At 39.9% G+C, this 19,157-nt stretch overlaps 1 protein-coding gene across 1 annotated transcript in view; it reads right to left on the bottom strand.

Moving 5' to 3' along the window:
- Window positions 1-19,157, bottom strand: part of MYO3B (myosin IIIB) — a 508,363-nt gene that overhangs the window by 316,971 nt on the left and 172,235 nt on the right. Inside the window, exon 8 of the mRNA XM_060177727.1 lies at window positions 11,729-11,884. Coding sequence (XP_060033710.1) covers window positions 11,729-11,884 — 156 coding nt within the window. The remainder of the gene's footprint in view (window positions 1-11,728; window positions 11,885-19,157) is intronic.

A 19,157-nucleotide genomic window follows, 5' to 3' on the forward strand; every position in this document is an offset into this window, starting at 1 on the left:
GAGGGAGAGAGGAAGGGAGGAAATTGGGAGTCCATTCAGCGGTGGGTGTTACATACAAGCATGGTTCTGGGTTTATTATCTGGTAACAAGTTTAAAGAAAGAAAACTATGCCGTGAGCATGATCCAAACTCAAGCCCAGCCCCTATAGTACTGAAGGAAATTTCAATGCTGTAACCCCTTTACTCTGTTTCTAAAATGATAACAATAATTATTGTAACAATAACAATAAATAAAAGTAAAACATATTAGCATTCAATATATTTATCCTTTGGAGTATACATGTGAAATTGTCTCTTGGAGGAATTGCTCACACTGAAAAACACTTGGTTGACAATCAGTACCAATCCCCTTTGGGTATACTAAAACGTATTTCCTAAAGCATAAAGCTCATTCAGGTTCAAAGTAGGCGGCAATTCACTCCATCAGTGTGATTGTAGGGGAAGTCTGGGCCTAGAGCGGTTCTGGGTCCTGATTTCACGACTGTGAGTAATGTTGAGTGGGTCACTCAGCAAACCCAGTTATTTAATAGCTAGCATCTCAATTTTCTTCCTCTAGAAAGGAATGGTTTATCCATTTTGTAGGTAATTGTGAGAGCAAATACAGCATGGATATAAAAATGTGAATGCTTGTTCAGTCTCTGCTACCGCCATATGGCAGAATTGATCCGGTTGTTCATAAATACAAAAAAAAACTCAAGATAAACTGAAAAAAAAAAAAAAGCATCAAGTAACATTCTCACTTCCTTGTCAAAGTTTGGGTTCAACAATTCATTCAACTTCACACATTATTCACAATCTACTAAGAAGACAAAACCACTTGTGAAATGTCCCCTGGGGGGCAGGTACAAAGAAATATCTCCACATACTCTTCCCTGTCACATTTTATGCCCAGTATCATCACAGTTTTAGAAGATACAGCTTCAGAAGCCGCCTTCACTTTGTCATGTCGGAGTCAAGGCATCCTGATGTTCATTCTGTCACTTACAACATACATTTCTCAAAAATAAGTAGAAAAGGAATTAGCTGATTTGGCAGCTCTGCATACTAGTCTTGAGTTTATAACATAATGGATAGGAGTAGAGAAAACACTGACTTTTTTCTCTGCTTATCTATTAAATTAAATTTTACTTCTGATTAAATTAGATTTTACTTCCCAACTCCTACCACTGATACACTTGAAGAAGGAATATTTGCAACCTGGTATCAGTCATCTTCAGTGTTGGAACCAATATTGCTGCGAGTACACATAAAGTTTTCAAAATAGGTGAGGCTATTAAGCCTCACATAAAAATCAAATTTATAACCTAAACACTTAAACATTATTTAAGAGAACATGCATCCATTTGTGTGCTGACATATTTGTGATGTCAAAGTGAAACTGGGTTGCTTTGAAATCCAAATTTTGACTAAAACACAGCAATGCTGCCTGTTCCTAGCTAGAGACTTTGCTAAACAAAATAGCAAAAGTACATCCTAGCTGGCCAAAACTTCACCACATAAAACATAAGCACTTTTGTCTTAGAAGTTCATCCTAGGGAGTCGGGTGGTAGCGCAGCGGGTTAAGTGCAGGTGGCGCCAAGTGGAAGGACTGGCGTAAGGATCCCGGTTTGAGCCCCTGGCTCCCCACCTGCAGGGGGGTTGCTTCACAGGTGGTGAAGCAGGTCTGCCTTTCTCTCCCCCTCTCTGTCTTCCCCTTCTCTTTCCATTTCTCTATCCTAAAAAAAAAGTTCATCCTAAGACAAAACATCACAACACATTTTTAAAAAGTCTATATTAAATTTAGCGAATTTATCTCCTTCCTATATTCACATCTTATAATTATATGAAACAGGCTGTTATAGTTCATTCTACAAGTCTTTTGACAAAGTAAACTAAAAGTGAAAATAAAATAAATAAATGAGCTGCTCATATGTCAGATTGCAATAAAGACGAAGCACTCAGTCTCCCCAATGAATCAGCTCAGAGCCCTGCACAGGTACTCTGGTAAGAAAATGGTAACAGGCAGACTGGGGGGTATTTGAGTTCAAATCAATGGCATGTTTCCTCGAGAGTTTTGTTTTACTCCAGTAGCTCATGGCCTGGACAACACACACGGCTGCCACCACCTTTTTAAGGATCTGGTACCTTGTGCTTTCACCATTGCTGGGCAGAATTTTTCATTCAGATAGACAGTCAGCACAGCACAAAAAGACGGGCAGTGCGCATGACACATGTCCCTCCCAGTGAGGTAGCTCTCAGACTCTACACTGAAAACAGAAATGAATGCAATCAAGTAGAAAGCTGTGATTTTTGGTGTGAGCATAGACACAGAAATACAAAAATTGTTATTTTTTGAAGCCCATACATAGATTGTGTCTGTGACAATATTTGTCACACAGATTTAACCTCCAGGAAAAATACAGAAACTGCAAATATACACTCGGTTCTCACAGAAATCCTCCCCAATAGTTTTAATAAACAACAACAACAACAACAACAAAAACGTTTAAAATTATACCTGCTGTTACCAATGGATGGCCTCTCCTTATACTTTCAGGCAAGCAAATTATTTACTCTGGTCATGCAAGCTGACAATCTAAAAGGTGATATATATTCAAGGCATTTCCACTCTGATAAAGATCACCTCATTTTCTCAACCAGAGGAGAAAAATACATGTTAGTCCTATCTCTGCCTTCCCCCAATGACCGTTTTTCTAAAAGTGCTATTTGCTTCATTTTCCTGCTTTGGCGATGAGGTTTTGAGCATCTACTGAAGAGAAAAGAAAGCCTTATTCTGGACCCACAAAATAGTTTATTTACTATGTGCAAGGACCCAGGTTCAAGCTCCCACTCCTCACCTGTAGGGGGAGCTTTGTGAGTGGTGCAGCAGTGCTGCAGGTGTCTCTCCTCCTCTCGCCTCCCCTCTCTCCTTGATAAATAGATGGGTAAATAAAGTTGTTTTTTCCTTTTGCATAGCTCATTTAGAGACTGTGGTGTTTTGCCATGTGTGTGACCCAGGTTTGAGCCCAGAGCTCACTGTACTGAGGGAAGCTTTGATGCTGTGGTTTCTCCCGTTCACTCTTGGCTTCTCTGTCTCTATCCGAAAAAGTCAGCCAAGAGTGATGAATCCCTGGATGACTAAAAATCTAGAAAAAAAGTATTTATCTTAAAAAAAAAATCTTTTAGGCTAGTGAAATAACTCTTTCTGATAGTGCACTGCTTTGCTATGTGTGGGACCAGGTCTGAGCCTAGTCTCCACCACATGGAAGGAAGTTTCAGTGTTATAGTCTATCTCTGCTCTTTCCTTCTCTGCCTCTCTGTATCTTAAAGAAAACCAGAACAAAATGTTCGATACATTACATGTACTAACGGAAGTGTGGTATTGTTTTATATAGAAGTTGAAATTACTCAATACAAGCTGTTTCAACATTTTACAGTTTTCTTTTCTTCCTTTCTTCTTCTTTTCTTTTCTTTTTTTCCCCTCCAGGGTTATTGCTGGGGCTCAGTGCCTACACTACGAATCCACAGTTTCTGGAGATCATTTTTCCCATTTTTGTCCCCCTTCTTGCCATTACTGTTATTGTTGTTATTGCTATTGGATAGGACAGAGAGAAATTGAGAGAAGAGGGAAAGACAGACAGGGGGAGAGAAAGATAGACACCTGCAGATTTGCTTCACTGCTTGTGAAGCAAACCCTCTGCAGGTGGGAACTGGGGTCTTGAACCTGGATCCTTACGCAGGTCCTTGTGTTGCACACCATGTGCACTTAGCCTGCTGTGCTACTGCCCAGGCCCCTACAATTTTCTTAAGTGATTTTTGTCACCAACCAAATTTTCTTTAAATTCACAAGCTCCACCTAGTGTCTTATTTGAGAATAGCAGGTAATATCAATTTGTGGGGGAAATTCCTTATTTCATGTTGAAAATTATAGATCTTCAACTCAAAGGTGCTTTATTCTAAAACTTATAGGAATGAAGAGATAAATAAATAAATAGCAAAGGGGGTTATGTCAAATTAAGATTATTTGGTGGACCCTGTCATTTCAATGGCTTGGAGGTATTTTCAAATTCCAACAAAAATCTATTTTGCTAAATATCAAGAAAATGTAAAAACCAGATTCCTTGTTTTATTTTATGAGACTCTATGTAAATTTTCTGCTAAGATAGTTCTCTCAGACAAGTAGAATTTAGGTATTAAAGCTTAAAGAGAATGAGATTCCCTGCTCTGATTTGGGCTAGTTCTTAAAAAGTTTCAGTTTGTGAGGAATACTCACCTTAGGTTCCAGGAATTGAGAAAAGGCAGGAGCTGGCATTTCGGTCCCTTGTTCAATTAAGGTGGAAATAAACACAAGTCTGAAACATCATATCCAAGGAAGCTCAAACCTAGGTCCTTAGGACACAAGGTACTGTTTATACTCTACTGGGTGAGTCACCTGCTAGTTAACTATTATTTCCATTTTAATGCACCTTTGATATCAGAGTTCATGGAAAATAAACTTTTCGTTGACTATAACTACTTAATTATGAATTTAAGGTGAGAAAAACAATGGCAGACCATGTACACATGATCAGTTCTACTGAGAGCCAAGTAATGGAAATACTATCTAGGTTACTACTACAGGATATTCAACTTGATCTACAACTTAAGATTATATTTTTTTAAATGTTTAAAATATGTAGATTAAAGTGGTCTGGGAGGTGGTGCAGTGGATTTTCTGGAAACTTTGAGGATGTGGTTGAGCTTGGCAGGGCCTGACTTAAGGCAACATTCATCCTGTCAGTCTCTCTCTCTCTAATGAGAGTTCGAGCAAGGACAGACACAACCCACCAAGGTTTGCCTTGTCTTATCAGACTCCCTGCCTCACAAAGCACCCTGCATTCCTGATACTATGGCCTGCTCCCTTATTATCTACGTAGTCATCGTTTGCCTGAAAGATCCCCACCCATTCCATTCCTTTGATCTATCTTCTCAAGACCCTCCCTGCCTGCAGGATATTATTAATCCTACCAATTAAAACCCTCACAACAGTTGCTAAGGAAGTTCCTACCTTTCTCCGCCCCTTTTGCCTTTCTCTGCCCCTTTCCAAACCATGTCAAGCCATTTCCATTTCCGACATGCCACTTCCAGGTCCAACTCTTAAAAGCCTTGACTTTCTGATCAATAAAGAATTGAATCACCTCACCACCACAAGCTCTGTTTCTGGGTCATCTCTCTCACGTTGCTGAGTGAATAGCAGCCCAGGCTGGCTCCGGTTGCATTCTCTCCAACCCAGAGAGTATGTGCCCGAGAAGAGGCACCCCCACGCTAGCCTGGCAGTGGATAAGGCATTGGACTCCCAAGCATGAGGTCCTGAGTTCAATCCCCGGCAGCACATGTACCAGAGTGATGTCTGGTTCTTTCTCTCTCTCCTATCATTTCTCATGAATCAATAAATAAAATTTTAAAAATATGTAGATTGAAAAATAGAAGAATTACTTGTTTTCAAATTACTACAGTAATCCCTCTATTCCATCTAAGCAGTATCTAGGGCCAGAATTTCAATAGATCAGCATCCTATAAGCCTGTATCTCTAGACAGCAAGAATCAGAAGCACAAGCATAAAACTAAATGCTAATTAATTAATTCACCCAGTTATAGATATACAGGTGTAGATATACATAGCAGATACTAATTATGTCAGGATATGGATTTATTTCTTGTCTGTGAGGAGGACAGAATGATCGTCAAGCTCCTATGTGCCAAAAATTTTCATCACTTTAGAAAGTCATCGTTTAACTGTCATTTGTTTACATAGGAATCGATCAGTATATGGCTGTGTGTGTGTGTGTGTGTGCGCGTGCGCGCATGTGCGCGCACGCGCATGCGCGCAAGTGCGTAAGTAATCTTGCAAACAAACATAGGGTGAGCAAGGCTTTCTGGGCAAAGTATAGCAGTTAAACAGTGAGAATTTTTTTTTTTATTGTTGTTGTCGTTGTTGGATAGGACAGAGAGAAATGGAGAGAGGAGGGGAAGACAGAGAGGAGGAGAGAAAGATAGACACCTGCAAACCTGCTTCACCGCCTGTGAAGCGACTCCCCTGCAGGTGGGGAGCCGGGGTTCAAACCGGGATCCTTATGCCGGTCCTTGTGCTTTGCGCCACCTGTGCTTAACCCGCTGCGCTACAGCCCAGCTCCCGAGAAATTTGTTTTAAAGGTCACTCTGCAGGCTGAAAAGAAATCAGAAGCTGAGCATTGTTTTAATAAGCCTCAGGCATATTACAAGGACAGACTCAACATCTATTAAACAGAGCAGAAAACAGCCAACAACTTGAATCTCCTAGCAAGTAATACCCAGAATAGAACCTTGACATTCATGGGCTGAACATTTGTGGCTCCAGCCAGGACTCAGCCACCTTCAGGGAACAACATGCTGTATCTTGTAATTTTACTGTGGCTTGAAGTTGAATCCAGACTAGAAGGCTGCAAGGTGGGAAGGAGGGAGGCAGGTCACAGTTCAATCAACCCAGCACCATTTCAGATCATAGATTTTCCTTCTCCCCACTAATTTCTATGTAGTGATTCCAAAAATCATGTTGTCATGTGTATGTCTCCTAATTTTTTATGTGAAATACCATATGAGATGATACCCATGAGTGCAGGGATTTGCAAAACTAGTTTGGAAGGAAAATGTCTTTTTGAAGGTCAAGGACATGGCCAAATTGTTTATAAGTATCCCTGACAGGTTAAAAAAAAAATGGAGTCCCACACTATTGTCCACAGAATTTTAAATTCCTTTTGAGAGAGTCGGCTTTGGACTCAAAACTCTTCTGTTGGGAGTCGGGCTGTAGTACAGCGGGCTAAGCGCAGGTGGCGCAAAGCACAAAGACAGGCATAAGGATCCCGGTTCGAACCCCGGCTCCCCACCTGCAGGGGAGTCGCTTCACAGGCAGTGAAGCAGGTCTGCAGGTGTCTTTCTCTCCTCCTCTCTGTCTTCCCCTCCCTCTCTCCATTTCTCTCTGTCCTATCCAACAACAACAATAACAATAATAACTACAACAATAAAACAACAAGGGCAACAAAAGGGAAAAAATAAATAAAATAAATATAAAAAAATTAAAAAAACCTCTTCTGTTGTATCTGAATTGAACATATGATTTGGAAAAATAAAATTACTGAAAAACTTAAATTCCAGTGGTTTCATTCATATCATTCACTATAACCTGTAACAGGAAATGGTATCAGTTCATAAACAGTATAAGATCACTTCTCCAAGGTGTCTGATATAGGTAATGAGAAAGGGGAATGGATCATAGTCCACTAAAAACAACACACACACACACACGCACACACACACATACAAACTGCCATCACCTCAGAAGAGGTGGAATGCTTAGACCCAGGAGAGGTGAGCAAGGTCTCATGGTACAACTTCTGCTGCCGTGAACAAGGTCCCCTGACTCCTGACCTTGTTCTTTTGACTAGTTTGCCTCTTTATCGGAACTGAAATGGACTATCTCCCTGTGCTACTTTGCCTCTGCCTTACCTTCCCTCTGCTCACAGAGATGGGATGGGGGGAAAGGTCACTTCTTTCTATCTCTCCCCAACCATTGTTCTCCTTATTCCCACTATCCAAAATAGCTCACTTGGATAGTGTGCTGCTTTGCCCAGCTCCCACTACATTGAAGGAAGCTTTGGGGCTCACCCTCTCTGCCTCCTTGCCTCTAGAAACATAAAATTAAATTAAATTAAAATAAAATAAAATGATATGATATGATATGATATAATATAATATAATATAATATAATATAATATAATATAATATAATATAATATAATATAATATAATATAATATAATATAATATACCACACCACAAGTTCCCTCTTATCTTGGGACAGCCATTTCTGATCACTGTGCTAGTAAATCATGGCTGTCTCCTTTTTAAACAGCCCACTTCATGCCTCTTTGGAGTGTACTATCTGTAACTAATCTGTACTTTCACTTGGCAAATAAATCCCTCTTGCTTAAACAAACAAACAAATAAAAACCCACTGTCTTCTTGAATCATATTCCCCAGCACTTGACTCTCATTTTATTTTCTCTCTACCACTTTTCCTGGTAAATCTTTGGTTTCACATTCTCTGCCAGTCACTTATTTAACTCCTTTTCTACTCAGGGCTCCTGGACTTGTCAACTCTTTAAAAACTGTATTTCTCCTCCACTGAGGTTTTCCACAAGTTCAGTCATGACTAATCCCATTTATCTCTTAAAAGTTCCCATGATTTTCATTCTACACCTTCCTCTCCTGCAATCCTCTCACTAAGTCTACTTTTATTTTCATTATAAGTTGTCATTATCCTGACTGAGATCCAATTTTAAATCAATAAGCCATTCCTGGCTTTGCTTTTTTTTTTTTTTTCCCCATATCCCCAAGAACTCTCTTTCTACCTCAATTCCTTTGCTCTTTGTTCACTCAGCATACCCATCCAAGTCAACCATTATCTTTCTCTGCTTCAAACTCCTTTTTGCAAATAATTACTTGAAGATAGATGCGGAAGGAATTCTTTCCTGAAGGGCCTACATGCATTATCATAAGCCCTGGTTAACTCCACTACAATGAAATTCTATCCAATTATGTTCCACTAAGGTTTTTCTCCTATTATTGAATAGCCATCTTGAGTGGACACTTTATCATATTCCTCACAAAAGTGGTCCCAAAGGTTTAATACTTCCTTAGAGTCCACAGCCCACTTTCAAATCTGAGGCCACTTTCCTTCATGTTTTGAACTATAAAAGCCATTCTATATGTTTATTTATAGCACCTTCTCTGTGTCTATTAAATTTCTGGTTAACTTCATCTAACTTTTCTTTCTCCTTTTTTAGATGGATAGAGACAAAGAGAAAGAGGAGGAGGAAGGGAGAGGAAGAAGAAGAGGAGGGGGAGGAGAGAAGGAGAGAGAGAGAGAGAGAGAGAGAGAGAGAGAGAGAGAGAGAGATTGAGAGAGAACACAATCCCAAAGCTTCCTCCAATGAGGTGGGGCCAGGCTTGAACTTTGGTCACATGCATAACAGCACATTATCCAAGTGAGGCATTTCCCTAGCCCTCTTTTAACTTTTCTGTGTCTTTGTCAACCTAGAGACTTTTTCTAAGATTAACTTTCCTCCTAGACCCTGATTACACTCCATTTTGCTTCCTCTGTTACTTTCCTCTCTTCATTTTCAGTAGCTCTTTTTATTTAAGATTCTTCTACCTCACCTGTCCAAATTTTCCCCATCCTTAAGATACCTGCCTTCCCTGTAGCCCTTTCAGATCCCAATTTCTTCCCCCACTCCAAGAAAAGTACTAAAACTGTAGACACAACAGTCTCTGCCTTTCCAGGAACGGTCAACAGTAAGACAGCTTCTCTTATAGGCTCTCGCTCTCGTTTTCTGCTTGTTGGTTGGTTTGGTTTTGGTTTTGTATTAGTGCTCAAAACTAAACATGTTTACCAAAATTATTTAAACTACTGAAGAACTCTATTTTGAGCAGAAAGTTGGGAAATACACTTAGTATTGCATTTAATAGGATGTGAAGCAGGGACGAAGCCTTTTGACGTATCTGTGTCTTAAGACCTTTATAAAGTCTATTTATAACTACAGTCTGATCTCCAGCAGGGAGGCATTCCAGTTTGGGTGGGTGCTACTTTTTTCTTTCCCTAAAATCTCTCCACAGTCCCACCACTAAGTTCTGATAATACCATCATCTTAGCACCTTCTGCTATTTGCAGTTGGCACAAAAACTCTTCTCCCTGGCTCCAGCCTTACCCACTTTCATTCCATTTTATACATGGCTTTCAGAATTCAGCACAACCCTACTTGAAAGGCTTCAAGTTCCTGAGGAATAAAACTGAGTACTTGCTTTGATTTGCTTTGCTTTGCTTGCCTTATCTCTCTTTCCCCCCAATCCATGCCAAGTTCTGCTCTCAATAGCAGTGCCAACTAATTGTTCGCCAAACTCTAAGTTCTCTTCAGCCACTGTGCCTTTGCCCTTTGCTCACTCTTTTCCCTTTACCTTCCACAACACACCTATCTCTGTTTTTCCTAAGAATCATCTTCTCACAAGTTATAGGAGTCTTCTCTTCTGAGGTGCTCCAGTAGTGACCAGATACTTTTCATTCTGAGCTATCCCCATTTGATTCTTGTCTGTATCATGCTCTATCGATAAAGATACTCTTTCTCGGGAGCTGTTATCTGATCTGCCTTTGTAGTTCTTTTGTTCAGCACAGGGCCTGACATATGCACACACATAAATGTCTCTAACTGAATAGATTAGATTTTAAAGTGATAGAGATGCTTTTAAACACTAGTTCTTTGGTACTGTTTCTCTTCGTGATGAAACAGAACTGATGATGTAAAGAGGGGAAAAAGAAGGAAAAATAGTTGTTCTGAACTATCCAGAGAGGAGCCTGACTGGGGTTGGGGGTGAAATGTCCCCTTGAAACTAAGCTCAAAAGTTCAGGTGCTTTTTGATTTGTAAACAGTTTTCTACAAACTACATGAATATATCCAGAACTTATGGTATTTTATGTTCTTCACTCTTTAAAAGTAATAATGAATTAGAGCTTGTCTGTATCCTGGCCAGTTTTATTAAGCCAAATAATCGTTTAGGTGAGGAAGCTGCTTCATTTGCATTTCCCCTTTTTAAGAGAAATTCTGCCACCCTCTGGAGAGAAACCAGAAATCTATTTTTTCAAGTCCACCATTTAATACTATTTTAAGCTAATGGCCCTGAAAATAACATTTATTTAAAAAATTCTACTCTTCTTTAAAAAAAGCAAGTTTATGGGCATCACATTTGCTTTACACGGAAGAGCTAATAGCTCAACTTAGAATCATTTGAAAATACTAAATTGCCTTTAAGGAATTTTTAGCTAAAGAAAACAGACTCCAAGAGCACATTAGAGAAGAAGTCTCCAGGGGGTCGGGCAGCAGATCAGCAGGTTAAGCGCATGTGACACAAAGTGCAAGGACCAGAGTAAGAAGACTGGTTCGAGCCCCAGCTCCCCACCTGCAGGGGGTGGGGTGGGGTGGGGTTTGCTTCACAAGCAGTGAAACAGGTCTGCAGATGTCTATCTTTCTCTTCCCCTCCTCTCTCTATTTCTCTCTGTCTTATCAAACAACAACAACAGCAATAACAACAATTATAACAACAACAACAATGATGGGCAACAAAAGGGAAAAAGATAGCTTCCAGGAGCGGTGAATTCATAGCGCAGGCAATGAGCCCAAGCAATAACCCTGGAAGCAAAAACAAAACAAACAAAAAAAAACTTAAAGTTTCCAGTGTTCAATTTATAATCTTTTGAACATCACTTTCCAGTCTGTCTACATTTCTGCTCTGCAGGTTTGCAAAAGTCCAGTAAAGATTTTTCTTTCTCACGCAATCTCAATTATGGCTACTTTCATATAGTTACTTAGATGAGTAAAAACAAACAGAAAAAAAAAAGGAAAAGAAAATGAATAATCCTTGGTATTGATGCATGTATTTGCTTGTTTGTTGTTTTAACTAGAGCTGACTGAACACAAAAGCAGAATGAGATTTCAAACCACAGTTGAGAGAAACCACCATAATAGCATCAGTGTGCAGCTTCCTTCTGAAGTGCTCTTGCTCTCAGCTGCTGGGCAGAGAGCACTGAATGTCATGTGAATGAAACTCTAAAATATGCAGGGATGTGATAACTGCTATTTGCATAAATAACCAGAGAGAGGGAGCGGGAAGACATCGTGTACTGTACCTGGTTTTGACAACAGGATTTAGATGCTTCTGGTCTTGGAGGACCTTAGCCAGCTGTTTTTGCAGAAGTAAGACCTTTCCTTTGGCTTCTCTGATAAAAGGGTGGTTGAGGAGATGGGTGACAGAAGGCCGATTTTCAAAATCCTTAATAAGACACCTGTTTGCAAAAATCAAGAAACAGTGCAAAGTATAATCTTAGACACGTAGTTCCCCTGTGAACAAGAGAGGGTGCAAATAAACTCACATATAAGAGCTACTCACTGAATTGACAGGGCTTTTTCTTTATGCATACATACCAAAGCACTTCTAAAAAATACTCTACACGTTCATTAAAATATCAGAAACCTACTGTAGCTTGTATAAATAGATATTAAAAGCACAATCAATTGTTGCCATCTATTAAACTGAGTGGCTTTCATAGCATATGAAGACTGAGCAGACTGGATTTTCTGCCAGAATTTTCATTAAAAAAATATATATATATATTTTTTTTTCCCAAGGAGTTCAGTTGATGAGTCTATATACTGCATGTTAGAAGGACATGAAATTTACTACTGTCACTTAAATGAAATCCCACTAAATGAGACGGTCACTACTTGGTAGTGGGAAAGGTGCATTTTGGAGACTGCAAAGAAAGAAACTAATCACAAAGAAACCTTTACAGAGAAATTTCAACACCTTGATTTTCTAGTATCTTGTGAAGCAGAAGAAAAACCTCAGGACAGGAAGTGACTACAGTGTAATTCAGATGAACTGAAATGGAACCACGCAAACAGAGAACAAAATGTCCATTCAATGTGGTAAAATTGGGTTGCGTATAACTCCTTTGTCATTAATTGGTGAAAGCCATACTGGTATAACCACTTTCTGTTTCAGATTCAGTGCCCTTTTCAAAGAAAACAATGATTCTGTACATTTTGTTCTATGCTCTGCTATTTTTTTTTTTTAAATAATGCTACCAGGGTTGTAGCTGGGGCTCAGTGCTGGCACTACAAATCCACGGCTCCCAGTGTCCATTTGTTCCTTTCTATTATTTATTTTTATTTGGCAGGACAGAGGAGAATTGAGAGGGGAGAGGGAGATAGAGAAGGAAAGCAAAAGATAGACATCTACAGACCTGCATCACCATTCATGAAATGATCCCCTGCAGAGGGGGAGCAGGGGCTAGAACCCGAATCCTTATGTGTGGTGATATGTGTGTTTAACCAGCTATGCCACCACCTAAGCCCTGCTCTGTATTATTCAAGATGATTTTGACATATGAAAATTTCTAGTGAATAGTCCTGTAGTTACCATCACATTTCTATTCTGAGTAGCTGCTGCGGGAGAAGAAAATTTAACACCCACCTCTTTAAGATTATCAGTCTTTAGCTCACATTGGAGGCTGAGGATAAATACTGGATGCCATCCTGCCCACTCCAAGAAATAAATGTCTCTAGTTTCTTAACAGAGACATGGCATCAACATCGCATACATAACATGTGTTTAAATAACACTAACAGTACACTAACATGGTAAGAAAGTTCAGCCTCACTTTCAACATCTTTTCAAAGCAAATAAGCAGTTTCTAAAATAATCTTCAACTGGCACCTTTACAAAAAGATTTTTATCTTTGTAGTTTTCACATCCTTCACCTTGTAAGAACTGAAATGATTATTGGTAAATCTCTGGGTCTATTTTAGAATTGATTGGGGGTGGGAGGGGCAGCAGGGGTGTGTTCTGTCTATTGAAACTGGAGCTTTCAGCTGAAGAAATAAAAATAATCTAGATTATCTCTATTCTGCTGCCTGTATGACTATAAATACCATCTCTGCCTTGCAATGGGAAAAAAATCAATCATCTGACTTGTAAGGCTTTGGGGCCTTCTGTGTAATCTGTTATTTTTCCTACCAAAAATTGAAAGGCAGGACACATGACTAAAAATTCTATTTTCATGAGCAATTTTCTATTTTTCTCCTCCTCTTCCTCCTCCTCCTCCTCCTCATCCCCCTCCTTTTCCTTCTCTCTCTCCCTCTCTCTCTCTCTCTCTCTCTCTCTGTGTGTGTGTTGAGTGAACTTAGGCAAGTCACATTCTATCTGTCCCTCACCACTAAATATGCATACCTATAACCAAGTATATTCTCAAAAACAAGAAAGACTCAACAGGTCCCCTTCACCTAAAATTCCTTTCTTTGTTTTGTCCGTCTCCCTGCACCAGTTAGTGAAGTTTCTGCTTTTTACTCGTAAATATTAACTGAAAAGGAGAGCAAGGACACCAGAGACAGCCCACAAACACTTAACATTAGTGCCCATATTTAAGAGATTGTGGGTGGAGCTGGGAGGGGAGGGAACTGACAGAAAACTCACAGCATGTGAATGGGAAAAGGAGTTTAGAACTGTCTCTTCCTTTCTCCTTAGGACAATGTTTCAGGAGGCAGCTGAAAACAATATCTTCCTGGTGCTTCCATAATTAAAGCCCCTTAAATAGAGCTTGAAAGAGACAGTAAACTCCATATTCTAGCCTTGTGAAATAAATCAAATAGATTTTTTTTCTAGAAACTAGACAACTGTTAAAGGTGCTATATCTTTGTCTCAAATTTTTAGCAAACAGTGGGAGAGCTAGGTTACCTACAAGACTGCAAGGTCATCTGATATTTTGGAAAAGATCTTTTGGGTTTGGCAGTGGAGCACCAGGTTAAGCATAAATAATGTGGAGCACAAGGACCAGCTCAAGGATTCCAGTTCGAGCCCCCAGCTCCCCACCTACAGGGGGCAGGTCGCTTCACAAGCGGTGAAGCAGGTCTGCAGGTGTCTGTCTTTCTCTCCCCATTTCTGGCTTCCCCTCCTCTCTCCATTTCTCTCTGGCCTAACAACAGCAGCAGCAACAACAACAATAACAGCAACAACAATGGGAATAAGATGGGGCCAGGAGCAGTGGATTCATAGTGCCAGGCACTGAGCCCCAGCAATAACCCTGGAGGCAAAAAAAAAAAAAAAAAAAAAAAAAAGATCTTTCTCTAGATCACAAAGGAAGAAAGAAAAATGGGGGCTAAGTCATGAAGTGGGGTAATTAGATAAGGAAAAAAACTAATGTGTGAATCTGAAGAACTCTTGATGATCCCAAAGCTGAAGACAGTAGACACTCTATTTTCTAGAAGCAATGGCTAAATGGATCTGTTAGTTTTCTCAGTAATATATGAGTGGGTTAAATGTCATAGCAGTGGATCAGTGAAACTGAAACTGTGTGTATATGGTAAGAATTCTAAGCAGAGTTGTGACTTATCCAGCTGCATGGAAGGATTTTTAGAAGAAGGGCATGAAGACCTTGAGAATTTAACCTTATTCTGAAACAATCTTGCATATTTTTTTCTCATGGGGAGAGAAAAAAGCCAAACTGGAACAACATTATTATTTTACAGATAAATAGGGGAAAATTCTACCCTCAGAATAGATATGGTTCAAAGCCATGTATTAGTAGCTACCGGGTCATTGAATTCAGATTACTTCATTTGTTCTGTAAACATTTATCACATGATACTAGAATTAGTCAAAAAATGTATTTTTTTTTTAAAAAATGTGACTTTTTTCCCTTAAAGGTCTACAATCTAGTTGGGCAGACAGAAGAACATGAGAAACATGGGAAGAATAGAAGTTAGTGTTTGCTTTAATATTTAGGATAAGAAATCATCATGGGATCGGGTGGAGCCTGGGTGGAGGTGCACCTGATTGAGCACACATAATACCATGCTCAAGGAACCAGGTTCAAGTTCCCTCACCCCACCTGGAGGGAGGACACTTCATGAGTGGTGAACCAGTTCTGTGTGTGTCTATCTTTCTTTCTCCCTCTCTATCTCCCCATTCCCACCTCAATTTCTCTCTGTCATATCAAATCAAATAGAAAGTTCTAAAAAAGAAATAAATGGCCACCCAGAAAGGTAAATCTGTAGTGTATGTACCAAGCCCCAGTGATATCCTTGAATAGAAAAGAGAAGGAGGAGAAAGAGGAAGAGGAGGAGGAGAAGTAATCACATAAAAACATATGGTAGGTATTGGGGGTTAGGGATTGCAATTTTCTGTATTAACCCCTTCTTTTATGAAGTAAGAAAGTTGAAGTCAAGTCTTGACAGCGATGAAGCCAAGTCTCACTCTGCTACGTGTAGTTAGACTGGCAAAGATACAACATTACTGTGTGCCTGGAGGGATGGTCAAGGAATGCCTGGCGGCGGGTGGTGAGAATTCTGCTGGGTTGCGGGGAGGGAGGCTAGATGGCATTTCAAGAAGCTGGACTAGGCAAGTTGTATAGCCATGAGCCCAGGAAGCCACAGAACTTCCCCTTCACCTTCTAGCTGCCTGCTTTGAAAGCTTAGGAACAATTATTTGCTTTAGTCCTTTTACCTCATCCATTTGCTGAAAACTTCACAATTTAGTGCCCTATACTCATACTGTTTAAGTTATCAGCTTCTCCTTCCAGGCAAGGATTAAATGGATTTGAGTCTGACTGCTTGGAAGCCATAAGAACTCCTGACAGACAGCCTGCCTGCCTGTCCTTTCTGAAAGCAAGAGAGAGACCTCTAATCTGATTTGGAGAACACATCTGAAAAATGAAAGAAATTATAATAATCATAACCACTTCAGGGTACTTTGAAAACTAGGAATTGCACATTCCAATATAGTATACCCACCCACCCCCCAGCCAGGAATTGAGTAATTTTTACCAAGGAATGCATAAAATGTTGACACTGCATAGGGAACGGGGGATAACTAGCATGAGCTGAGTTGCATACTAGACATGTAAGATGTTCCACAGAGAAATAAACTAGTGATCTACCAGTAGGTCGGGAAACATAAGTGATTCTTTAGGGTCTAGGCCAACTTCAGAGTTTGATGAAGTATGTGAGAACATTAAATGTTTTTAGAGTTTCAGAACTAAAGAAAACAGTCCTGTTTTGCTCAAGTCCATCTTTTCAAATTTGTTTGTTTATGTAAAAGGAATTAGGACCCTGCCGATGACATAGTCAGAAGTTCAGTTGTAAGAAAGCAGTAGCAGATTTCTGAAACAGAGTCCTCATCTTAGCAAAGTAAAGACTCACTAAGTCCCTAACTGCTACCTTTCCATTTGAGATCTCTATAGGCTTTTGTTTCTGCAAAAGTGACTGTTTCTAACTGGGAAGATATGTGTAGCAGGCTTAGTTTTTCTGAGAGCCATTTATTGGGGGGGGGGGTGAGCAATGACTAGACTTGGGTATATTAGTTTCTCCCAAAATTATATCTTTCACCCCCATGTTTTGTTAAATCTTTTTTTTTAGTTTTTTAAAAAATATTTATTTTATTTATTCCCTTTTGTTGCCCTTGTTGTTTTATTATTGTAGTTATTATTGTTGCTGTCGTTGTTGGATAGGACAGAGAGAAATGGAGAGAGGAGGGGAAGACAGAGAGGAGGAGAGAAAGACAGACACCTGCAGACCTGCTTCACCGCCTGTGAAGCGACTCTCCTGCAGGTGGGGAGCCGGGGTTCGAACCGGGATCCTTATGCCGGTCCTTGTGCTTTGCGCCACCTGCCCTTATCCCACTGCGCTACAGCCCGACTCCCTGTTAAATCTTTTTTTTTAAATATTACTATTTAATCTGGATTTAGATGTGGTTATTACTGCACTAATGGACAAAACAAAGGAATAAAAAATTTTAAACTACTATGAGTTGTATTTCCTGGAATAATCCTGGATTTCAAGGCCATGGTGGACTGTTTGAATATGACAGAAAAGGTCACTGGAAGGGGGGAAGAAAGAAAGAAAGGAAGGAAGGAAGAGAGAGAAAAAGAAAGAGAGAGAGAGAGAGAAAGAGAGAAAGAGAGAAAGAAAGAAAGAAAATTCAAGCCTTGAAGAAATCTATTACCTCATCTGAAATTCTAGTGCCTCCCATCATATTTTCCCAATGAAAGATGGATTCTCAGAATTCATCAGTATCATCACATTAAAAGTAGCTTGTTGCAGCCATTCACTGGACCTTCTCAACCTGGCTTCTGCCAGAAAGGGACAAAAAATAAGACATTTCTTAAGGAGAAACAAAGTCAGGATTCTGCACTGGGTTCTGGAGCTGGTAGAGTCTGTGCTCTTGCATGATATCATTGATATGATAACATATGATATGATATGATATGATAACATATGATATGATAACATGATATCAGTGTTGAAACACAGCTGCCTCCTTCTCACTGTAAACTGCCACTTCAGAACCAAAAAAATCAAGATGCCTGCAAGGGGGAGCTATTTATCAAGAGTCACAGATGGATGTTTACTGATGAATAAAAACATACTTGCTAAAGAGCCTCTGAGAAGTCCAAAACTGAAAACCCTGGTGAGAAAGGCAGGAGGGGAGCCAGCTGATCCCACAAACAGGAAGAAAATGAGACCAAAACTTAGGATTTATGTCATCTCCCATTGTTTGTTTTTTTCTTTTTTGCATTCTGTCTTTTACATGTTCTGCTTTCTACGGTTTTCTTGTGAGTTTGCTACTTAGTGTTCCCCTTGACACAGAAGAGTTAAATGTTTTTGATCTGAGCAAACATTTTCCTGCTGCACTGCCCTGCGGTTCCTATCATCGCCAGCCAGGAGCCTGACTGACAAAGAGGCTTCTGATTCAAGAGGAGCAAATCCTCCAGAGGACATACTAATTATAGGCTAAATATTGGAGCTGGTGCACTGTCTTGGAAGGAAATTTCCATTCCGGAAGACTAGGACTGTGACCAATGGGCATTTCCCCGAGACTAATGCCTCAAGCAGGCAGCTGAGAGACTTGGCACTGCCTAGGTTATTTCAGTCAAACACAACCTTCCTGTTTGGTGGACTATTTAACTGCCTATCCATCTTTCTTGAGGTCTACAAATAATGCATTCATTATTAAATATATGTGTATATATATATGTATATATATATATATATACATATATATATTACATTGAGGTTTTTTTTTGCCTCCAGGGCTATTGCTGGGGCTCGGTGCCTACACCATGAGTCCACTGCTCCTGAAGGCCATTTTTTCCCTTTTGTTACCTTGGTTGTTTTACCATTGTTGTGGTTATTATCATCGTTATTGATGTCGTTGTTGGATAAGACAGAGAGAAATGGATAGAGGAGGGGAAGACAGAGAGGGCGAGAGAAAAGATAGACACCTGCAGACCTGCTTCACCGCCTGTGAAGTGACTCCCCTGTAGATGGGGAGCCAGGGGCTCGAACCGGGATCCTCATGCCGGTCCTTGTACTTTGTGCCACATGCACTTAACCCACTGCGCTACTGCCCGACCCCATTTAGTGGTATTTTAAAGTCTCACAGGCAAGAAGTGAAATTGCATGTTAACTTTACAACTGGGGAGAAGAGGAAGAGTACTAACCCAAAGTAGTCTGGTAAGAACCTAGAATGTTTTATTCTCTGAGTCAGGTCTATGATTATCA

This window comes from Erinaceus europaeus, chromosome 18 (assembly GCF_950295315.1).
Source record: "Erinaceus europaeus chromosome 18, mEriEur2.1, whole genome shotgun sequence".
In the NCBI taxonomy this organism is placed as follows: Eukaryota; Metazoa; Chordata; class Mammalia; order Eulipotyphla; family Erinaceidae; genus Erinaceus; species Erinaceus europaeus.